We start from the raw sequence: 25,339 nt of genomic DNA, 5'->3' as shown, positions 1-25,339 counted from the left end.
AATAACAGACAGGACACCACAGTCTGCTCCTCCTGTCTAATAATAACAGACAGGACACCACAGTCTGCTCCTCCTGTCTAATAATAACAGACAGGACACCACAGTCTGCTCCTCCTGTTTAATAACAGACAGGACACCACAGTCTGCTCCTCCTGTCTAATAATAATAACAGACAGGACACCACAGTCTGCTCCTCCTGTATAATAACAGACAGGACACCTCAGTCTGCTCCTCCTGTATAATAATAATAATAAGACAGGACACCACAGTCTGCTCCTCCTGTACAATAATAATAATAACAGACAGGACACCACAGTCTGCTCCTCCTGTATAATAAGACAAGACACCACAGTCTGCTCCTCCTGTATAATAATAACAGACAGGACACCACAGTCTGCTCCTCCTGTATAATAATAACAGACAGGACACCACAGTCTACTCCTCCTGCATAATAATAACAGACAGGACACCACAGTCTGCTCCTCCTGTCTAATAATAAGACAAGACACCACAGTCTGCTCCTCCTGTATAATAATAAAAGACAGGACACCACAGTCTGCTCCCCCTGTATAATAATAACAGACAGGACACCACAGTCTGCTCCTCCTGTATAATAATAATAGCAGACAGGACACCACAGTCTGCTCCTCCTGTATAATAATAATAACAGACAGGACACCACAGTCTGCTCCTCCTGTATAATAATAACAACAACAGACAGGGCACCACAGTCTGCTCCTCCTGTCTAATAATAACAACAGACAGGATACCACAGTATGCTCCTCCTGTATAATAATAATAACAGACACGACACCACAGTCTGCTCCTCCTGTATAATAATAACAGACACGACACCACAGTCTGCTCCTCCTGTATAATAAAATAATAACAGACAGGACACCACAGTCTGCTCCTCCTGTATAATAATAATAATAACAGATAGGAAACCACAGTCTGCTCCTCCTGTATAATAATAATAACAGACAGGACACCACAGTCTACTCCTCCTGTATAATAATAATAACAGACAGGACACCACAGTCTGCTCCTCCTGTATAATAATAATAATAACAGACAGGACACCACAGTCTGCTCCTCCTGTATAATAATAACAGACACGACACCACAGTCTGCTCCTCCTGTATAATAATAACAGACAGGAAACCACAGTCTGCTCCTCCTGTATAATAATAATAACAGACAGGACACCACAGTCTGCTCCTCCTATATAATAATAATAACAGACAGGACACCACAGTCTGCTCCTCCTGTATAATAATAACAGACACGACGCCACAGTCTGCTCCTCCTGTATAATAATAATAACAACAGACAGGACACCACAGTCTGATCCTCCTGTATAATAATAATAACAGACAGGACACCACAGTCTGCTCCTCCTGTATAATAATAATAATAACAGACAGGACACCACAGTCTGCTCCTCCTGTATAATAATAATAATAATAACAGACAGGACACCACAGTCTGCTCCTCCTGTATAATAATAATAATAACAGACAGGACACCACAGTCTGCTCCTCCTGTATAATAATAATAATAACAGACAGGACACCACAGTCTGCTCCTCCTGTATAATAATAATAATAACAGACAGGACACCACAGTCTGCTCCTCCTGTATAATAATAATAACAGACAGGACACCACAGTCTGCTCCTCCTGTATAATAATAACAACAGACAGGACACCACAGTCTGCTCCTCCTGTATAATAATAACAGACAGGACACCACAGTCTGCTCCTCCTGTATAATAATAATAATAATAACAGACAGGACACCACAGTCTGCTCCTCCCGTATAATAATAATAACAACAGACAGGACACCACAGTCTGCTCCTCCTGTATAATAATAACAGACAGGACACCACAGTCTACTCCTCCTGCATAATAATAACAGACAGGACACCACAGTCTGCTCCTCCTGTCTAATAATAAGACAAGACACCACAGTCTGCTCCTCCTGTATAATAAAAACAGACAGGACACCACAGTCTGCTCCCCCTGTATAACAATAACAGACAGGACACCACAGTCTGCTCCTCCTGTATAATAATATCAGACAGGACACCACAGTCTGCTCCTCCTGTATAATAATAATAACAGACAGGACACCACAGTCTGCTCCTCCTGTATAATAATAATAACAGACAGGACACCACAGTCTGCTCCTCCTGTATAATAATAACAACAACAGACAGGGCACCACAGTCTGCTCCTCCTGTCTAATAATAACAACAGACAGGATACCACAGTATGCTCCTCCTGTATAATAATAATAACAGACACGACACCACAGTCTACTCCTCCTGTATAATAATAACAGACACGACACCACAGTCTGCTCCTCCTGTATAATAAAATAATAACAGACAGGACACCACAGTCTGCTCCTCCTGTATAATAATAATAATAATAATAACAGATAGGAAACCACAGTCTGCTCCTCCTGTATAATAATAATAACAGACAGGACACCACAGTCTACTCCTCCTGTATAATAATAATAACAGACAGGACACCACAGTCTGCTCCTCCTGTATAATAATAATAATAACAGACAGGACACCACAGTCTGCTCCTCCAGTATAATAATAACAGACACGACACCACAGTCTGCTCCTCCTGTATAATAATAACAGACAGGAAACCACAGTCTGCTCCTCCTGTATAATAATAATAACAGACAGGACACCACAGTCTGCTCCTCCTATATAATAATAATAACAGACAGGACACCACAGTCTGCTCCTCCTGTATAATAATAATAACAGACAGGAAACCACAGTCTGCTCCTCCTGTATAATAATAATAACAGACAGGAAACCACAGTCTGCTCCTCCTGTATAATAATAATAACAACAGACAGGACACCACAGTCTGATCCTCCTGTATAATAATAATAACAGACAGGACACCACAGTCTGCTCCTCCTGTATAATAATAATAACAGACAGGACACCACAGTCTGCTCCTCCTATATAATAATAATAATAACAGACAGGACACCACAGTCTGCTCCTCCTGTATAATAATAATAATAACAGACAGGACACCACAGTCTGCTCCTCCTGTATAATAATAATAACAGACAGGACACCACAGTCTGCTCCTCCTGTATAATAATAACAACAGACAGGACACCACAGTCTGCTCCTCCTGTATAATAATAACAGACAGGACACCACAGTCTGCTCCTCCTGTATAATAATAATAATAATAACAGACAGGACACCACAGTCTGCTCCTCCCGTATAATAATAATAACAACAGACAGGACACCACAGTCTGCTCCTCCTGTATAATAATAATAACAGACAGGACACCACAGTCTGCTCCTCCTGTATAATAATAACAGACAGGACACCACAGTCTGCTCCTCCTGTCTAATAATAATAATAACAGACAGGACACCACAGTCTGCTCCTCCTGTATAATAATAATAATAACAGACAGGACACCACAGTCTGCTCCTCCTGTATAATAATAATAATAACAGACAGGACACAACAGTCTGCTCCTCCCGTATAATAATAATAACAACAGACAGGACACCACAGTCTGCTCCTCCTGTATAATAATACCAGACAGGACACCACAGTCTGCTCCTCCTGTATAATAATAATAACAGACAGGACACCTCAGTCTGCTCTTCGTGTCTAATAATAACAGACAGGACACCACAGTCTGCTCCTCCTGTCTAATAATAACAGACAGGACACCACAGTCTGCTCCTCCTGTCTAATAATAACAGACATGACACCACAGTCTGCTCCTCCTGTTTAATAACAGACAGGACACCACAGTCTACTCCTCCTGTCTAATAATAACAGACAGGACACCACAGTCTGCTCCTCCTGTCTAATAATAAGACAAGACACCACAGTCTGCTCCTCCTGTATAATAATAACAGACAGGACACCACAGTCTGCTCCTCCTGAATAATAATAATAATAATAATAATAGACAGGACACCACAGTCTGCTCCTCCTGTATAATAATAATAACAGACAGGACACCACAGTCTGCTCCTCCTGTATAATAATAATAATAACAGACAGGACACCACTGTCTGCTCCTCCTGTATAATAACAGACAGGACACCTCAGTCTGCTCCTCCTGTATAATAATAATAACAGACAGGACACCACAGTCTGTTCCTCCTGTATAATAACAGACAGGACACCACAGTCTGCTCCTCCTGTCTAATAATAACAGACACGACACCACAGTCTGCTCCTCCTGTCTAATAATAACAGACAGGACACCACAGTCTGCTCCTCCTGTCTAATAATAACAGACAGGACACCACAGTCTGCTCCTCCTGTCTAATAATAACAGACAGGACACCACAGTCTGCTCCTCCTGTCTAATAATAACAGACAGGACACCACAGTCTGCTCCTCCTGTCTAATAATAACAGACAGGACACCACAGTCTGCTCCTCCTGTCTAATAATAACAGACAGGACACCACAGTCTGCTCCTCCTGTCTAATAATAACAGACAGGACACCACAGTCTGCTCCTCCTGTTTAATAACAGACAGGACACCACAGTCTGCTCCTCCTGTCTAATAATAATAACAGACAGGACACCACAGTCTGCTCCTCCTGTATAATAACAGACAGGACACCTCAGTCTGCTCCTCCTGTATAATAATAATAATAAGACAGGACACCACAGTCTGCTCCTCCTGTACAATAATAATAATAACAGACAGGACACCACAGTCTGCTCCTCCTGTATAATAAGACAAGACACCACAGTCTGCTCCTCCTGTATAATAATAACAGACAGGACACCACAGTCTGCTCCTCCTGTATAATAATAACAGACAGGACACCACAGTCTACTCCTCCTGCATAATAATAACAGACAGGACACCACAGTCTGCTCCTCCTGTCTAATAATAAGACAAGACACCACAGTCTGCTCCTCCTGTATAATAATAAAAGACAGGACACCACAGTCTGCTCCCCCTGTATAACAATAACAGACAGGACACCACAGTCTGCTCCTCCTGTATAATAATATCAGACAGGACACCACAGTCTGCTCCTCCTGTATAATAATAATAGCAGACAGGACACCACAGTCTGCTCCTCCTGTATAATAATAATAACAGACAGGACACCACAGTCTGCTCCTCCTGTATAATAATAACAACAACAGACAGGGCACCACAGTCTGCTCCTCCTGTCTAATAATAACAACAGACAGGATACCACAGTATGCTCCTCCTGTATAATAATAATAACAGACACGACACCACAGTCTGCTCCTCCTGTATAATAATAACAGACACGACACCACAGTCTGCTCCTCCTGTATAATAAAATAATAACAGACAGGACACCACAGTCTGCTCCTCCTGTATAATAATAATAATAACAGATAGGAAACCACAGTCTGCTCCTCCTGTATAATAATAATAACAGACAGGACACCACAGTCTACTCCTCCTGTATAATAATAATAACAGACAGGACACCACAGTCTGCTCCTCCTGTATAATAATAATAATAACAGACAGGACACCACAGTCTGCTCCTCCTGTATAATAATAACAGACACGACACCACAGTCTGCTCCTCCTGTATAATAATAACAGACAGGAAACCACAGTCTGCTCCTCCTGTATAATAATAATAACAGACAGGACACCACAGTCTGCTCCTCCTATATAATAATAATAACAGACAGGACACCACAGTCTGCTCCTCCTGTATAATAATAACAGACACGACGCCACAGTCTGCTCCTCCTGTATAATAATAATAACAACAGACAGGACACCACAGTCTGATCCTCCTGTATAATAATAATAACAGACAGGACACCACAGTCTGCTCCTCCTGTATAATAATAATAATAACAGACAGGACACCACAGTCTGCTCCTCCTGTATAATAATAATAATAACAGACAGGACACCACAGTCTGCTCCTCCTGTATAATAATAATAATAACAGACAGGACACCACAGTCTGCTCCTCCTGTATAATAATAATAACAGACAGGACACCACAGTCTGCTCCTCCTGTATAATAATAACAACAGACAGGACACCACAGTCTGCTCCTCCTGTATAATAATAACAGACAGGACACCACAGTCTGCTCCTCCTGTATAATAATAATAATAATAACAGACAGGACACCACAGTCTGCTCCTCCCGTATAATAATAATAACAACAGACAGGACACCACAGTCTGCTCCTCCTGTATAATAATAATAATAACAGACAGGACACCACAGTCTGCTCCTCCTGTATAATAATAACAGACAGGACACCACAGTCTGCTCCTCCTGTCTAATAATAATAATAATAACAGACAGGACACCTCAGTCTGCTCCTCCTGTATAATAAGACAGGACACCACAGTCTGCTCCTCCTGTATAATAAGACAGGACACCACAGTCTGCTCCTCCTGTCTAATAATAACAGACAGGACACCAAAGTCTGCTCCTCCTGTTTAATAACAGACAGGACACCACAGTCTACTCCTCCTGCATAATAATAACAGACAGGACACCACAGTCTGCTCCTCCTGTCTAATAATAACAGACAGGACACCACAGTCTGCTCCTCCTGTCTAATAATAACAGACAGGACACCACAGTCTGCTCCTCCTGTTTAATAACAGACAGGACACCACAGTCTACTCCTCCTGCATAATAATAACAGACAGGACACCACAGTCTGCTCCTCCTGTCTAATAATAACAGACAGGACACCACAGTCTGCTCCTCCTGTCTAATAATAACAGACAGGACACCACAGTCTGCTCCTCCTGTTTAATAACAGACAGGACACCACAGTCTGCTTCCCCTGTATAACAATAACAGACAGGACACCACAGTCTGCTCCTCCTGTATAATAATATCAGACAGGACACCACAGTCTGCTCCTCCTGTATAATAATAATAACAGACAGGACACCACAGTGTGCTCCTCCTGTATACTAATAATAACAGACAGGACACCACAGTCTGCTCCTCCTGTATAATAATAATAACAGACAGGACACCACAGTCTGCTCCTCCTGTATAATAATAACAACAACAGTCAGGACACCACAGTCTGCTCCTCCTGTCTAATAATAACAGACAGGATACCACAGTCTGCTCCTCCTGTATAATACTAATAACAGACACGACACCACAGTCTGATCCTCCTGTATAATAATAACAGACACGACACCACAGTCTGCTCCTCCTGTCTAATAATAATAACAGACAGGATACCACAGTCTGCTCCTCCTGTATAATAATAATAACAGACACGACACCACAGTCTGATCCTCCTGTATAATAATAACAGACAGGACACCACAGTCTGCTCCACCTGTATAATAATAACAGACAGGACACCACAGTCTGCTCCTCCTGTCTAATAACAGACACGACACCACAGTCTGCTCCTCCTGTCTAATAATAACAGACAGGACACCACAGTATGCTCCTCCTGTCTAATAATAACAGACAGGACACCACAGTCTGCTCCTCCTGTTTAATAACAGACAGGACTCCACAGTCTGCTCCTCCTGTATAATAATAATAACAGACAGGACACCACAGTCTGCTCCTCCTGTCTAATAATAAGACAAGACACCACAGTCTGCTCCTCCTGTATAATAATAACAGACAGGACACCACAGTCTGCTCCTCCTGTATAATAATAACAGACAGGACACCACAGTGTGCTCCCCCTGTATAACAATAACAGACAGGACACCACAGTCTGCTCCTCCTGTATAACAATAACAGACAGGACACCAAAGTCTGCTCCTCCTGTATAATAATAATAACAGACAGGACACCACAGTCTGCTCCTCCTGTATAATAATAATAATAATAACAACAACAGACAGGACACCACAGTCTGCTCCTCCTGTATAATAATAACAGACAGGACACCACAGTCTGCTCCTCCTGAATAATAATAATAATAATAATAATAACAGACAGGACACCACAGTCTGCTCCTCCTGTATAATAATAACAGACACGACACCACAGTCTGCTCCTCCTGAATAATAATAATAATAATAATAATAATAATAATAATAATAATAATAATAATAATAATAACAACAGACAGGACACCACAGTCTGCTCCTCCTGTATAATAATAATAATAACAGACAGGACACCACTGTCTGCTCCTCCTGTATAATAACAGACAGGACACCACAGTCTGCTCCTCCTGTATAATAATAATAACAGACAGGACACCACAGTCTGCTCCTCCCGTATAATAATAATAACAACAGACAGGACACCACAGTCTGCTCCTCCTGTATAATAATAATAACAGACAGGACACCACAGTCTGCTCCTCCTGTATAATAATACCAGACAGGACACCACAGTCTGCTCCTCCTGTCTAATAATAACAACAGACAGGACACCACAGTCTGCTCCTCCTGTCTAATAATAACAACAGACAGGACACCACAGTCTGCTCCTCCTGTCTAATAATTACAGACAGGACACCACAGTCTGCTCCTCCTGTCTAATAATTACAGACAGGACACCACAGTCTGCTCCTCCTGTATAATAAGACAAGACACCACAGTCTGCTCCTCCTGTCTAATAATAACAACAGACAGGACACCACAGTCTGCTCCTCCTGTCTAATAATAACAGACAGAACACCACAGTCTGCTCCTCCTGTCTAATAATAACAGACAGGACACCACAGTCTGCTCCTCCTGTCTAATAATAACAGACAGGACACCACAGTCTGCTCCTCCTGTTTAATAACAGACAGGACATCACAGTCTACTCCTCGTGCATAATAATAACAGACAGGACACCACAGTCTGCTCCTCCTGTCTAATAATAACAGACAGGACACCACAGTCTGCTCCCCCTGTATAACAATAACAGACAGGACACCACAGTCTGCTCCTCCTGTATAATAATATCAGACAGGACACCACAGTCTGCTCCTCCTGTATAATAATAATAACAGACAGGACACCACAGTCTGCTCCTCCTGTATAATAATAACAACAACAGTCAGGACACCACAGTCTGCTCCTCCTGTATACTAATAATAACAGACAGGACACCACAGTCTGCTCCTCCTGTATAATAATAATAACAGACAGGACACCACAGTCTGCTCCTCCTGTATAATAATAACAACAACAGTCAGGACACCACAGTCTGCTCCTCCTGTCTAATAATAATAACAGACAGGATACCACAGTTTGCTCCTCCTGTATAATAATAATAACAGACACGACACCACAGTCTGCTCCTCCTGTCTAATAATAATAACAGACAGGATACCACAGTCTGCTCCTCCTGTCTAATAATAATAACAGACAGGATACCACAGTCTGCTCCTCCTGTATAATAATAATAACAGACACGACACCACAGTCTGATCCTCCTGTCTAATAATAACAGACAGGACACCACAGTCTGCTCCTCCTGTCTAATAATAACAGACAGGACACCACAGTCTGCTCCTCCTGTCTAATAATAACAGACAGGACACCACAGTCTGCTCCTCCTGTCTAATAATAACAGACATGACACCACAGTCTGCTCCTCCTGTCTAATAATAACAGACAGGACACCACAGTATGCTCCTCCTGTCTAATAATAACAGACAGGACACCACAGTCTGCTCCTCCTGTTTAATAACAGACAGGACACCACAGTCTGCTCCTCCTGTATAATAATAATAACAGACAGGACACCACAGTCTGCTCCTCCTGTATAATAATAATAATAATAATAATAATAATAATAACAACAACAGACAGGACACCACAGTCTGCTCCTCCTGTATAATAATAACAGACAGGACACCACAGTCTGCTCCTCCTGTATAATAATAATAACAGACAGGACACCACAGTCTGCTCCTCCTGTATAATAATAATAATAATAATAATAATAACAACAACAACAACAGACAGGACACCACAGTCTGCTCCTCCTGTATAATAATAATAACAGACAGGACACCACAGTCTGCTCCTCCTGTATACTAATAATAACAGACAGGACACCACAGTCTGCTCCTCCTGTATAATAATAATAACAGACAGGACACCACAGTCTGCTCCTCCTGTATAATAATAACAACAACAGTCAGGACACCACAGTCTGCTCCTCCTGTCTAATAATAATAATAACAGACAGGATACCACAGTCTGCTCCTCCTGTATAATAATAATAACAGACACGACACCACAGTCTGATCCTCCTGTATAATAATAACAGACACGACACCACAGTCTGCTCCTCCTGTCTAATAATAATAACAGACAGGATACCACAGTCTGCTCCTCCTGTATAATAATAATAACAGACAGGATACCACAGTCTGCTCCTCCTGTATAATAATAATAACAGACACGACACCACAGTCTGCTCCTCCTGTCTAATAATAACAGACAGGACACCAAAGTCTGCTCCTCCTGTCTAATAATAACAGACAGGACACCACAGTCTGCTCCTCCTGTCTAATAATAACAGACAGGACACCACAGTCTGCTCCTCCTGTCTAATAATAACAGACAGGACACCACAGTATGCTCCTCCTGTCTAATAATAACAGACAGGACACCACAGTCTGCTCCTCCTGTTTAATAACAGACAGGACACCACAGTCTGCTCCTCCTGTATAATAATAATAATAATAACAGACAGGACACCACAGTCTGCTCCTCCTGTCTAATAATAAGACAAGACACCACAGTCTGCTCCTCCTGTATAATAATAACAGACAGGACACCAAAGTCTGCTCCTCCTGTATAATAATAACAGACAGGACACCACAGTGTGCTCCCCCTGTATAACAATAACAGACAGGACACCACAGTCTGCTCCTCCTGTATAACAATAACAGACAGGACACCAAAGTCTGCTCCTCCTGTATAATAATAATAACAGACAGGACACCACAGTCTGCTCCTCCTGTATAATAATAATAATAATAATAATAACAACAACAGACAGGACACCACAGTCTGCTCCTCCTGTATAATAATAACAGACAGGACACCACAGTCTGATCCTCCTGTATAATAATAATAATAATAACAGACAGGACACCACAGTCTGCTCCTCCTGTATAATAATAACAGACACGACACCACAGTCTGCTCCTCCTGAATAATAATAATAATAATAATAATAATAATAATAATAATAATAATAATAACAGACAGGACACCACAGTCTGCTCCTCCTGTATAATAATAATAATAACAGACAGGACACCACAGTCTGCTCCTCCTGTATAATAATAATAATAATAATAACAGACAGGACACCACTGTCTGCTCCTCCTGTATAATAACAGACAGGACACCACAGTCTGCTCCTCCTGTATAATAATAACAGACACGACACCACAGTCTGCTCCTCCTGTATAATAATAATAACAGACAGGAAACCACAGTCTTCTCCTCCTGTACAATAATAACAGACAGGACACCACAATCTGCTCCTCCTGTATAATAATAACAGACAGGACACCACAGTCTGCTCCTCCTGTATAATAATAACAGACAGGACACCACAGTCTGCTCCCCCTGTATAATAACAGACAGGACACCACAGTCTGCTCCTCCTGTATAATAATAACAACAGACAGGACACCACAGTCTGCTCCTCCTGTATAATAATAATAACAGACAGGATACCACAGTCTGCTCCTCCTGTATAATAATAATAACAGACAGGACACCACAGTCTGCTCCTCCTGTATAATAATAATAACAGACAGGACACCACAGTCTGCTCCTCCTGTATAATAATAATAACAGACAGGATACCACAGTCTGCTCCTCCTGTATAATAATAATAACAGACAGGATACCACAGTCTGCTCCTCCTGTATAATAATAACAACAGACAGGACACCACAGTCTGCTCCTCCTGTATAATAATAATAACAGACAGGACACCACAGTCTGCTCCCCCTGTATAATAATAACAACAGACAGGACACCACAGTCTGCTCCTCCTGTATAATAATAATAACAGACAGGATACCACAGTCTGCTCCTCCTGTATAATAATAACAGACAGGACACCACAGTCTGCTCCTCCTGTATAATAATAATAACAGACAGGACACCACAGTCTGCTCCTCCTGTATAATAATAATAACAGACAGGACACCACAGTCTGCTCCTCCTGTATAATACCAGACAGGACACCACAGTCTGCTCCTCCTGTAGTACCAGTATGTAGGATAGGTCAGTGCTGTTACCAAGGGCTCCATTGTGTTCATGTGTATTTAATACAAAATACCTTACTTCTGCCAGTAACATCAATGTCTCCGCGTCACCTCTAACCCGGAAGTTCGTGTCCTACCCTGCCCGACAGCGAGTTTTGGTTTCGCAGTTTAGTTGTGTAGTGGGCGTGTCAGGGGTGTCAGTGTTTGTGAGCTGCAGTGCTGATTGGTTCATCATGGCTGCAGCGCTGATTGGTTTACCACGGCAGTGAGGGCGGTGCATTTATGAGCGCGCTCACATCCAGATCCGCGATTTTCACAGGTGCAGCGTCTGCGCTTTTCACCGGTGCAGCGTCTGCATTTCACAGTTGCAGCGTCTGCTTTTCACAGGTGCTGGGGGCGCTTTTCACCGATGCAGCGTACAGGTGCTGGGTGCGCTTTTCACAGGTGCAGCGTCAGTGCATTTCACAGGTGCTGGGCGCGCTTTTCACAGGTGCAGCGTCTGCGCATGTCACAGGTGCTGGGCGCGCTTTTCACAGGTGCAGCGTCTGCGCATTTCACAGGTGCCGGGCGTGCTTTTCACGGGTGCAGCGTCTGCGCATTTCACAGGTGCTGGGCGCGCTTTTCACAGATGCTGGGCGCGCTTTTCACAGGTGCAGCGTCTGCTTTTCACAGGTACTGGGGGCGCTTTTCACCGGTGCAGCGTACAGGTGCTGGGCGCTCTTTTCACCGGTGCAGCGTCTGCGCATTTCACAGGTGCTGGGCGTGCTTTTCACAGGTGCAGCGTCAGCGCATTTCACAGGTGCTGGGCGCGCTTTTCACAGTTGCAGCGTCTGCATTGCACAGGTGCTGGGCGAGCTTTTCACAGGTGCAGCGTCTGCGCATTTCACAGGTGCTGGGCGTGCTTTTCACAGTTGCAGCGTCTGCATTGCACAGGTGCTGGGCGCGCTTTTCACAGTTGCAGCGTCTGCATTGCACAGGTGCTGGGCGCGCTTTTCACAGGTGCAGCGTCTGCGCATGTCACAGGTGCAGCGTCTGCATTGCACAAGTGCTGGGCGCGCTTTTCACAGGTGCAGTGTGCGCGCTTTTCACGGGTGCAGCGTCTGCGCATTTCACAGGTGCTGGGCGCGCTTTTCACAGGTGCAGTATCTGCGCATTTCACAGGTGCTGGGCGCGCTTTTCACAGGTGCAGCATCTCCGCACATTTCTGCCTCTCCACCGTTTGCCACTCTGCCATATGATCCATATTCTACCTATAGTAAGCTGTTGCCATTATTCCCAGATGCTGCGTGTCCATGCATTCCGGAGCACACATTTCTGCCTCTCGGTGCACATTTAGGGTGTGTGCACACATTGCGCATTCTGCTGCGGATTTGGCCCTGCGGATCCGCAGCAGTTTCTGCTGCGTTGTACAGTACCATTTAAGTCTTTGGAAATGAAAAACGCACTGCATGCGTAACGTATTTTTCCGCGTCGATTTGCTGTGGTTTAAAATTTGCAGCATGTCACTTCTTTGTGCGGAATCCACAGCGGTTTCACACCTACTCCTTTACAGGTGTCAAACCGCAGGCTAATACGCACTAAATCCGCAGGTAAAACGCAGGTCATTTGACCTGCATTTTTAGCCAAATCTGCGTGCAAAAATCTGTACCACAATCTGCAACGTGAACCCTAAGGAGCAGAAGGCGCACATTCATGAGCGCGCATTTCTGTGTCTCCACCATTTGCCACTCTGCCGTATGATCCGTATTCTGCCTCTAGCAAGCTGTTGCCTTTATTCCCAGGTGCTGCGTCTCCTGGAAGGTGTGGGTTGGAAAGAGCTGCTGATTCAATTAGCCACATTGGCTATTTTGGAGACTGCGGACGACCTGAAAAGTCAGGTAATGCCATGTACAAGCTCTCGTCTCTATGTATCTATGATATTTTTTGGTGAGTGACCAGATGTCTCCTGATTGTAGGCGACTTTGAGGACTCGTACCTTCAAGTATCACCTGGATTTGGGACACAACAGCCAGTCGTACGACGCTCTCGCACATATTCCCGAACATAGCAGGTGAGACTGAGGTCCGCTGGCTCGTGGTGCGGGGCGGAGGTCTGATGGCTCATGGTGTGGGGTGCAGGACTGATGGTGGTGTGGGGTGCAGGGCTGACAGCTCGTGGTGTGGGGCGGAGATGAGTACATTGTGCCTGAGCCTTAGACCCCAGCGTATGCTCCATACATGGCCAGATGGAGGATGGAAGCAGCTCTTTCGCGTCTGTCCCTGATCATGAGCCGCTCCATACACCCGCTCCTCGCCTGTAACGTACATGCACCTCAGTGGATGGGAAGATATTGGCTCTGCAGCTCCGTGGTTTGATTGGCTGCCAGGCTGCAATTGACGCTGTTTGGTTTATCAGGGCAGCGAAGGTGCGCATTCAGGAGCACACTCCGTCATTACGGACTCGTGCACCTGTGATATCTATTGGGGTTCATCTGTATACACTGGGTCTGTTGTACCTGCGCTATACACTGTAGTGGCTGTAACTCCATGCTTTGCCACACTCGTATTAGACAAAAGAAAAACAAGAAGCCATGTGACTGAAAGATTTATTTATTTTTATTATTATTATAGAGATGGATCCCGCAGCCAGTAATGGCGTCCAGCAGCAGCAGTTACAGGTTAATATACACATCATTTATCATAGATATGTTTCCATGGGTTGACTTTAATTAGGATGCATATTTGCCAAAAGGTTTTTTTTTTAAAGAATTTCCCCAACTTCCCCTATTAACAAACATATTTATATTTTTGACATTTTTTTTCCCTCCAAGGCCTTAATCAGACTAGTGCTTTACCCGCCAATTATGGCCATGCTCAGGTGCTCAAAGCGGCGGATGTGCTGGTACCACGATTATCTTGTGCTGCAATTCAGGCCTAATCACCGCAAACACCACGGCTGTAGGCCAGCAATGTTTTGGTATGGAACAGGGAGGGCTGCTGCTCCTGGAGGATGACGCCACCACACTTGCTGCTCACGAGCATCTGCGGGGCCTTTACATGTTGGAAAATCGGTGCAACTGGCGTCAATTATTCAGCATATTGAAATCAAATCTTCGCTCATGCTGCCGAGTCGTGTGACCATTGACACATTCAATCATCGCTCTGAGCAGCGATCATCGGAGCGATTGTTGCATGTCTAAAGTCCCCATTATACATGCTGAACATTGTATGAAAGTGTGTTATCTTCTATATTGTCCCATGAAAACATATAACATTTATAAAGATGTGAGGGGTGTACTCAGTTTTGTGAAATACTGTATATAGTTTGTATAGATTAGGAGGGAGATGAACACCGCAGCAAGTAACTGTCAGGCCGCCGTAACTTGGTGATGTGATACCCATTGCATTACTTAACCTTTTCTCTCCCTTCTGCAATACCATCTTGCAGGATATTCTACCAAGCGGCTATGATTATCACGTAGAGTCCTTCAAGGAAGGTGAGAATGAAGGCTGGTTCCATGCAAAGGTTAGAGCAAACATTTTTGCAAAAGAAGCTGAAGAATGGCTTCAGAGATTTCATCAGTCATCACATACTGATTTACGAGTTTCACAGACAACACAGTTAAAGTTGTTTTTAGGGTTAGTTTCATTCCTTAAACTGAACATGTAATAATTCTTAAGAATTACTGAAATAATGCAAATGTCTGTCCTTTACAGAAGGTATTCCGTTGCCACAACAATACAAGAGCAAACTTCCTCAGCAAAACAATGTCATAAAAAGCACACAAATTGTGGAGCAACATTGTCAATCACAGTGAGAAATATGGCTATGAAACGGCAAGTAAAATACGTTTTCTCCTGAAAACCTAAACCTATTCTCTGTACATTTCAGTAACATTTGTCTTGCATTCCAGGAGTAAGGATAAGCTGCTCTCCACACATCCATGTGTCATCTGCATCAATCATGAACATAACCATGCTATCTATGCAGCTGATGCTCTACACTTCAGGCGACCAAGTCCAGAAGTTGAAGAGGTGTTTCGAATCCTTTTTGCTAAGGGACATTCACCATCTACAGCTCTACAAAGTTATAAATTTGATTTGCAAGAGCAGTTTGGAGACCAAGCTTTTCTTGTACTTTCAGATAGGTCCAAATGCCCTGATATATCTTGGTGTTACCAACACTATTACAGTACTTTTCAAAGACAGTATGGACCACCAGATGGACTTGAAATGATCTCCAGGCTGAAGATGTTTATTCACACCTATAATAACTCATGTGGGTCTGTCTGTGCCAAGGTGGAATTGGAGGAAGACAAGGAACTGATAATAGCCATATGTTCACCATTAATGCAACGTGTACATAAATACTTGCCAGCATCAGGTGAAATTGCATTTATGGATTCATCAGGATCAATGGACAGACATAACAGTCGAATATTTATTCTACTTGCTCCTAGTGTCGCAGGGGCATTGCCGCTGGCAATCCTGGTCATGTTTTCTGAAACAAGTTATTATCACCCGTGCGCTAAAGCTACTGCAGTCTATTTTACCTGCAGATGCATTTTATGGTCGCGGTATTGAGCACGGTCCGGGGATAATTATCACAGATGATAGCCACAGTGAAAGAAATAGCTTGAAGGACAGATTTTCAGACTCACGGTTACTGCTATGCAAATTCCATGTACTCCAGGCGTTTTGGAGATACATATGGGATTCTACCAATCATGTTCAGAAAGTAGACAGGCAAGAGATATATACCTTGTTCAAGAAACTGGTAAATGAACAAAGTCAACTACAGTTTGACATTATTTTCACAGAGGTTATATCTAGTCCTATATTGCAAAAATATCAGAATGTACTGAAATATTTAAAGAAAATGAGAGAGAGCAGAGGAGTGGGCAATGTGCCACAGAGCGACACTGCTAACAAGGGGTCACGACACTAACAACTACAGTGAAGCCAACATAGGGGTGCTAAAAGAGAAAGTGCTGATGCGTATAAAAGCTTTCAATATTGTCCAGTTATTTGATTTTCTGACAACACGGTTCATGACATATTTTGAACAGAGGATCATCACTGTTCTCGGTAACAGAACTGTAAATTTCAGTCGCTCACGTTATTTCATTCCAGAACTCAAAATTGACAATTTGTTGGTAACACACATTTCTGAGGACACATATAGTGTGAAACATTTAACATCTGGCCATGAATATGCTGTAAACATGTTGACCGACACATGTTTCTGTCCGATAGGATCCAATGGGGCTCCCTGCAAACATCAATTTGCTGCAGCAACAAAATTCAACATTTCTACTTCCCAGTTTCTCCCACTTACAGATGCATGTGGTAAGCTTACACTGCATAAGATCTTGGCGGACTCCATAGATGTTCCAGAAGGCTGATATGATAACTTGCACGGAAGCAGAGGAGTTCCAGAAGGCTGGCAGGATAAACTGCAAGGAAATACTTCTACAGATGCCCTATCACAACAAGACGAATACACTGTCACGGTAGATGAATTAGGCCTGAAGGAAGAAGCTTCTTGTGCAGAGAAAACTGTGGCAAGAACTGGGACAGATGAGAATAATGATCGCAACAGGAACCTGAAGGACATGTGCCAGGTTTTGGAAGAAAAATTAGCTGAAAGAGAAGATATTTTTGGTCCCGGTGTGGATGCATTATATAAGAATTTTTTGTCAGTAGAGAAGCGAGATGACGCTCTACTTTCTGCCCTCCACACTTTTGGAAAATCAAATGGTCCTCCTGCTTTTCGTACTTCAAGGAGAATTCCTGTGCAACCCACAGCAGTGGCGAGGAGGACTACATACTTAGGTGGTCGTCCTGCAAAAAGGACATTAGTTGCAGAACATGGGTACTGCATCTCAAAAAAATCTGTGCCAGATTGGGTAATGCCTGTTTGTAAATTGCAGCATGCAGCCCCACACAGTCTCTCTCACTGCGTGGAGAATGTTAAAATGATAGGGAAAAAGCATTAGAAGACTTAGGCTAATAAGTTTTCTTAAAGACTGTCCTTTTTTGTTTAATTCAGATGTAGCAAGTATAATGATCCTGGACACTGGCTAGGACAGTGTTAAATACCTTATCTGCCTTCCTGTCCCAGTAATCACCCTCCAAAGTAGGGTTCCTCTCAGGACTGCAGCTGACACATCTCCAGCTATACTGTGTTACATTAGTCTTCAGTGTGTAGAGAAATACAGACTCCCACTCCCCCCTTCAATGACTTCTCCTACTGTCCTCGGAGGGTGAGGGCCATGTGACCACTCAGAGTCTCCACTCAGAGACACAGAACTTAGCAAAACTAGGAGAGCTCATCATTTGCAGTCTGAGAGGAACCCTACTGCTGATGGAGGAAGCCAGAGAAGGGATTTAACAGTGTCCTAGCCAGTGTTCAGGAGCATTACGCCGAAGCTTGCTAAATGTGAAGGAAAAATGTTTTAGGCTAGCTTCAGACTAGCGTTTCCGGGCGCAGCGCAGGGCCTCTGTGCAGCTCCGCCCCCTCCGGTCAATTCTTCTAGGGTCGCACATCGCTGCATGCGATCTGCACACCCTATCATTAGCATAGGGTGCGCAGACCGTGCGCTACGATTTCGAGTGCGCTGCGCCCTTTTGACGGTGCACCGAGCGCGCTAAAATGCAACATGTTGCATTTTGGCGCGCTCAGCTCACCGTCAAAAGGGAGCAGCGCACTCACAATCATCCTAGTCCTAGCGCACGGTCTGCGCACCCTATGCTAAAGATAGGGTGTGCAGATCGCATGCAGCGATGTGCGACCCTAGGAGGAGCTGACCAGATGGGCCGGGGGCGGAGCTGCACGGAGGCCCTGCGCTGCGCCCGGAAACGCTAGTCTGAAGCTAGCCTTACTCTTTAAAATTCCACCATTATTGCTTATTTTTCACACAGACACAGGATCTTTCTGATGGGTGCTTGTTGCCTAATGTATATAAAGCATGTCACGGTTGGCACATGTAATATGAAAATGTTTACAAATTTAACAATAAAAGAGTTAAAATACATTTTTTATTAAAGTCACTTTGGGAAAATAGGTGTGGTGTTGGCGGAGGGACAGGAAAAGTGATTTCTGTGTGGCCTGTCAGCATGGAAATGCGATGGCAAATTCAGTAGCCAGCAAAATGAATGTGATTGCAGGAAATCTCGTCCCCATGCTGCGATAATTTTTCCTACAAAATCAATGCGGAAGTTGACATGCGCAGCACCACACGGGTGGGAGGGCTCTACAGAATGAAGGCTCCACAGCGTAACAGGCAGGAGCCGCCGTGTGCAGACATTTATCTTGGCCAATATCCATGTCGCCAGGTCACTGTTTCATGTGTGACACATCAGTCCGCAGCGTCACTGGGAGCCTCCACAAGTAATTAGGGGGCAGATGACTGCCGCAGCCTCCACACACCTTGGAAACGCCAGTTAGAAAGGTTACAGCAGTGGGCGGTATGGGGGTGCACAGTGTGGGGGTGACACTATAATACTCCGACTCCTCACTTTCCCATTAAAGCGGTTGTCCATGACTTTAAAGGCCCTAACAAATAAGTGGGTAGCGCCCCCAGCGTTAGAAACTATCCAGGGAACATGATTCCGGTCATTTTTTACAGATGTATGGGCACAAAAATTCAAATTTGGATAATTGCAAAATTTCTAAATGTATTGGCAGCTTTCTGGTTTGTTTCAGAAATAAACGCAAGGCATATCAAACAAATTTTAACACTATCATTAAGTACAATATGTCACACAAAAACAATCTCAGAATCAGCGGGATCCATTGAAGCTCCAGAGCTCCTCAAAAGGGACAGTGGTTAGAAATGTAAAAATTGGCTTGGTCATTAAGCTCAAAAGTGGCGTGGTCAATAAGGGGTTAACATTAATAACCCATGGTTAGCACTGGTTACACCCGCCATCTTGGCTGTTAGGTCTTCCCTGGTGTCGGTTGGATCTGCTCAGTCACCGACACCCACAGCACAGCGGCGTCACCGGAGCTGTGTCCACGGTCGGGTACTGCACGTCTGTCGGCGGAGCTGTGCAGCGCAGGGACTGACAAGTTCCAGCTAACACATAGCCGCAGGTGTCGGTGTCGCACCCCCCATTGATCACACACACAGATGACCTATTCTAAGGAGAGACTGTCAATATCACAGTCCTGGACAACCCCTTTAATGAAAGCTCATGCCCACCATGGCAGCCCCTCCAACGCTGCTGCAGCAGCTCAGCTCATCGTCGACCGTACCAATGACATTACATTACAAAAATAAAAATAGATACCAATAAAAGTAAAATTAATTGAGACATCGTCATTAGGTTCAATGTTTTTGAATATCCATATTGAATCAGGAGCCCCATATAATGCTCCATACAAAATACACCCCATATAATGCTGCCCAAAGGTTACTAATGGGCCCATAAGATGCTCCCCAGAATAATATGCCCCATATAATGCTCCATAAAGGTTATGGCCCCATAAGATGCTCCATAGATTATGCCCCCATAAGATGCTCCATAGATTCTGCCCCCATATGCTGCCGCATAGAATATGCCCCATATATTATGCCCGCATATGCTGCTGCTGCCAAAAAAAAAATGCCATACCTCTCCTGCTCAGAGCCCAGCACTTGAGATATTCACCTGTCCCCTGGTCCATCGCTGCTCACCACCGTCTGCGCGTCCTCTGTAAGGGACTGTTCAGCCAGCAGAGGGCGCGGAGCGCACTAACCACGTCACCGCGCCCCCTGCTGGCTAAACATCACGGACACAGGAAGCAGCAGACGGCGTTGAGCAGCGTGGGAACGAGGACAGATGAATATCGCTATACTCACCCATCCTGGAACGTCTCTGCAGCCTCGCTTCTCCACTGTCTCCCTTCCTGCCTTCAGCGGTCACGTGATACAGCTCATTACCACTCATGAATATGCGCATATTCATGAGTTTAATGAGCGGTACCATGTGACCGCTGAAGGCAGACAGTGGAAAAGCGAGGGGGCTGCAGAGAGTGCCACGAGGGGTGAGTATGATCTGTGACACCCCCGCTCCCCCTCCCCCGCCGAACCCCAGGTATATGACTCATGTATAAGCCGAGAGGGGGACTTTCAGCACAAAAAAATGGGCTGAAAATCTCGGCTTATACACGAGTATATACGGTATCTAACGCTGAGGACACGGCCCATTACCGAGAAACCAGTGACTCCGGCTTGCAAAAACATAGAAAATATTAAATTTTATTATACAAAAAATGCCTAAACACAGGTATAAAGGGGAAAACCATGAAGCACAGAGCGGTGCTAGCTTCTCCGGCGCATGAGCAAAAGCGACGTGGAGTCTCCCAAGTTCTGAAAGTAGTAGTTGAGTTGGCCATTGAGCTTCTCCCGCAGCTGTAAAGGAAATGGAGGAAGACATTAATGGCGCACACATGGTCCGAGCCCGGCTGCCATGGCTCTAATACATCACAGTTTATGAGTGTGGCATTATGTCACCATGCATGACATCACCATTAGTCACCACGGTCATGTGATGTGAAAGCGCGCTATTAAAGGTCAGGGAGTCCAAGCGCATGCGGATTACAAGCTTTGGCTTTTCCGGTTCTCGTCCTTACATGTCAAGCATCCCAGTAGCACCAGGCAGCACAGACTTAGAATGGGGCCTATCGTGGCATCCGGTAAGTGGCGGCAGAATGTGCAGCGACTAATAGGGGACAAGTCCTATAATTGGAGCATATACCAAGCCCCCGAATACCACACGCATGTGTGACTGTGACTGCGGCTCTTACCTCTTGGTGTAGCCGACTTTTATTCTCTTCCAGAAGGTGATCGATGGAGGAATACGGCATCCAAACCAAAAGGAGACAAGGCGGACAGAGGCCATGGTGCAAAGTATACAGGATGGAAAAGATTAAAAATCATGGTAGCTTGCCTTTAAAAACAGTGCCTCCTTAGTCTACAGGTTGTGTCAGATATTACAGATGAGCTCCAAAGAGAATGTTTTCCAAATTCTGTACGGGTCTTTTACAATTGTGCCTCATGTAGATAATGTATGTATGTGTTATAAGGGACAATGTAACACAAGCTTTTTTCTGCTATGTGATAAAAGTCAACAATCATGAGTCTCCAAACTCCGTCTGATGCCGGATTCCAGACCGCTGTCCTTTATCAAATAGCCCACGTGATCCTTACCAGCTACGGGTCTCCTGATCCAAATACGCTAGCCTCATATGTACAGTATTAGATGAGACTGTTCAGTTTGTACACAAGTGGATTTTGGGGCACCAAAGTGGCTCAGTGGCTAGCATGCAGTGGCTCAGTGGTTACCCTTGCAGAACTGAGGTCCTGGATTCAAATCGCAACAAGGACAACACCTGCAAGCAGTTTGTATGTTCTCTGTTTTCTATCACACTCCACAGACATCCCGATAGGGAATGTAGATAGTGTGCCCCGATAGGATCAGCAATGACATCAGTAAAGCTGGGGAATTAATGGTGCTATATGGGGGGGGGGGGGATGAGGAACCAACCAGACCCTAATATTCCTGCCCTCCTGACCGCAGCGTGTAACTGAGACCTACTCTGGCTAAGTGAGGCTTAAAGGGAACCTGTCACATGGTTTTGGCCCTGTAAGCTGCGGCCTACGGCTATCAGGGCTTATCTACAGTATTCTATGATGCTGGAGATAAGCCCTAGATCTAACCTGAAGGAGAAGACAAACAAGTTTTATTATACTCACCCGGGTGCGGTTCGGTCTGATGGGTGTCGCAGGTCCGGGTCCACCGCCTCCCATCTCCATGCGATAACGTCCTCTTCCTTGCTTCGTGTCGCAGCTCCTGTGCAAGCGTACTTCTTTGCCCTGTTGAGGGAACAGCAAAGTACTGCATTGCGCAGGCGCCAGGAAATGTCAGAGATGTCCCGCTCCTGCGCACTGCAGTACTTTACTCTGCCCTCAACAGGGCAGAGCAGTGCGCCTGTGCCGAGGTAGAAGTGAGGAGGAGGACGTCATCGCATGAAGATGGGAGGCACCGGATAACGACACCCACCGCGCACAACCCTGCCCCACGGTGAGTATAATAAAACTTGTTTTTCTTCTGTTTCAGGTTAGAGCGTGGGCTTATCTACAGGCTTATAGAATGCTGTAGATAAGCCCTGAAAGGCAGTGGCCGCAGCTTACAGAGCCAAAAAAAGACGTGACAGGTTCTCTTTAACAAGTTGGATCAGTGATGTTTCTGCCCATTGCCATTTCCTGCGGTGCCTTTAATACATTCTCAACCACTGAGGTGCATGTACGTTACAGGCGAGGAGCGGGTGTACGGAGCGGCTCAAGATCAGGGACAGACGCTAAAGAGATGCTTCCATCCTCCATCTGGCCATGTATGGAGCATACGCTGGGGTCTAAGGCTCAGGCACAATGTACTCATCTCCGCCCCACACCATGAGCTGTCAGCCCTGCACCCCACACCACGATCAGTCCTGCACCCCACACCATGAGCCATCAGACCTCCGCCCCACACCACGAGCCAGCGGACCTCAGTCTCAACTACTATGTTCGGGAATATGTGCAAGAGCGTCGTACGACTGGCTGTTGTGTCCCAAATCCAGGTGATACTTGAAGGTACAAGTACCCAAAGTCGCCTACAATCAGGAGACATCTGGTCACTCACCAAAAAATATCATAGATAAATAGAGACGAGAGCTTGTACATGGCATTACCTGACTTTTCAGGTCGTCCGCAGTCTCCAAAATAGCCAATGTGGCTAATTGAATAAGCAGGTCTTTCCAACCCACAATTTCCAGGAGACGCAGCACCTGGGAATAAAGGCAACAGCTTGCTAGAGGCAGAATACGGATCATACGGCAGAGTGGCAAATGGTGGAGACACAGAAATGCGCGCTCATGAATGTGCGCCTTCTGCTCCTTAGGGTTCACGTTGCAGATTGTGGTGCAGATTTTTGCACGCAGATTTGGCTAAATTTACCTGCGGATTTAGTGCGTATTAGCCTGCGGTTTGACACCTGTAATGGAGCAGGTGTGAAACCGCTGTGGATTCCGCACAAAGAAGTGACATGCTGCAAATTTTAAACCACAGCAAATCGACGCGGAAAAACACATAACGTTTGCAGTGCGCTTTTCATTTTTCAAAGACTTAAATGGTACTGTACAACGCAGCAGAAACTGTTGCGGATCCGCAGGGCCAAATCCGCAGCAGAATCCGCAATGTGTGCACACACCCTAAATGTGCACCGAGAGGCAGAAATGTGTGCTCTGGAATGCGTGGACACACAGCATCTGGGAATAATGGCAACAGCTTACTATAGGTAGAATATGGATCATATGGCAGAGTGGCAAACGGTGGAGAGGCAGAAATGTGCGGCGATGCTGCACCTGTGAAAAGCGCGCCCAGCACCTGTGAAATGCGCAGATGCTGCACCTGTGAAAAGCACGCCCAGCACCTGTGAAATGCGCAGATGCTGCACCTGTGAAAAGCGCGCCCAGCACCTGTGAAATGCGCAGACGCTGCACCTGTGAAAAGCGCGCCCAGCACCTGTGAAATGCGCAGACGCTGCACCTGTGAAAAGCGCGCCCAGCGCATGTGAAATGTGCGCCCAGCACCTGTGAAATATGCGCCAAGCACCTGTGAAATGCACAGATGCTGCACCTGTGAAAAGCACGCCCAGCACCTGTGAAATGCGCAGACGCTGCACCTGTGAAAAGCGTGCCCAGCACCTGTGAAATGCGCAGACGCTGCACCAGTGAAAAGCGCACCCAGCACATGTGAAATATGCACCCAGCACCTCTGAAATATGCGCCAAGCACCTGTGAAATATGCACCCAGCACCTGTGAAATATGCGCCAAGCACCTGTGAAATGCGCAGACGCTGCACCTGTGAAAAGCGCAGACGCTGCACCTGTGAAATGCGCAGACGCTGCACCTGTGAAAAGCGTGCCCAGCACCTGTGAAATGCGCAGACGCTGCACCTGTGAAAAGCGCACCCAGCACATGTGAAATATGCACCCAGCACCTGTGAAATATGCGCCAAGCACCTGTGAAATATGCACCCAGCACCTGTGAAATATGCACCAAGCACCTGTGAAATGCGCAGACGCTGAACCTGT

General features: G+C 45.1%; 2 protein-coding genes across 17 annotated transcripts in view; one reads left to right on the top strand and one right to left on the bottom strand.

Annotated features, from left to right (window-relative positions):
• Positions 1–12,435, bottom strand: part of LOC141100202 (uncharacterized) — a 144,772-nt gene extending 132,337 nt beyond the window's left edge. For 2 of the 5 annotated variants that reach the window (XM_073588544.1, XM_073588543.1), the window contains exon 1: positions 12,313–12,421. The gene's annotated coding sequence lies outside the window, so the exon portion shown is untranslated. Of the gene's footprint in view, positions 1–12,312 lie in introns of all 5 variants that reach the window. The other 3 variants (XM_073588542.1, XM_073588545.1, XM_073588546.1) reach the window with 3 other exon arrangements.
• Positions 12,436–12,461: 26 nt separating this feature from the next.
• Positions 12,462–22,334, top strand: LOC141100200 (uncharacterized). Of its 12 annotated transcripts, XM_073588527.1 has the most exons (8): positions 12,558–12,625; positions 12,946–12,991; positions 14,020–14,115; positions 14,194–14,288; positions 14,848–14,894; positions 15,665–15,855; positions 15,934–16,053; positions 16,131–18,714. In XM_073588527.1, the coding sequence occupies exons 5-8, from the start codon at positions 14,850–14,852 to the stop codon at positions 16,798–16,800; spliced, it is 1,026 nt and encodes a 341-aa protein (XP_073444628.1). In that variant the 5' UTR covers positions 12,558–12,625; positions 12,946–12,991; positions 14,020–14,115; positions 14,194–14,288; positions 14,848–14,849; the 3' UTR covers positions 16,801–18,714. The 12 variants fall into 12 exon arrangements, 7 of the variants coding, with proteins under 7 accessions (XP_073444627.1, XP_073444625.1, XP_073444628.1 ...); XM_073588526.1 differs by lacking the exons at positions 12,558–12,625; positions 12,946–12,991 and adding an exon at positions 12,462–12,557; XR_012234631.1 differs by lacking the exons at positions 12,946–12,991; positions 16,131–18,714 and adding an exon at positions 22,043–22,334 and having other exon boundaries at positions 12,541–12,625.
• Positions 22,335–25,339: the final 3,005 nt, after the last annotated feature.

The sequence above is a fragment of the Dendrobates tinctorius genome, unplaced genomic scaffold, assembly GCF_039654945.1.
Source record: "Dendrobates tinctorius isolate UK_male_01 unplaced genomic scaffold, ASM3965494v1 ptg000103l, whole genome shotgun sequence".
NCBI lineage: Eukaryota > Metazoa > Chordata > Amphibia > Anura > Dendrobatidae > Dendrobates > Dendrobates tinctorius.
Note: the sequence above shows the minus strand (reverse complement) of the source record. Positions and strands in the feature narration are given on the sequence as shown.

Excerpts from the sequence above, each read along its gene's own strand:
- LOC141100200 (XM_073588526.1), top strand. The coding sequence starts at position 14,850 with ATGGATCCCGCAGCCAGTAATGGCGTCCAGCAGCAGCAGTTACAG. Across the intron at positions 15,856-15,933 it reads CAGTTAAAGTTGTTTTTAGG|AAGGTATTCCGTTGCCACAA; the intron begins GTTAGTTTCATT and ends TGTCCTTTACAG. Across the intron at positions 16,054-16,130 it reads AGAAATATGGCTATGAAACG|GAGTAAGGATAAGCTGCTCT; the intron begins GCAAGTAAAATA and ends CTTGCATTCCAG.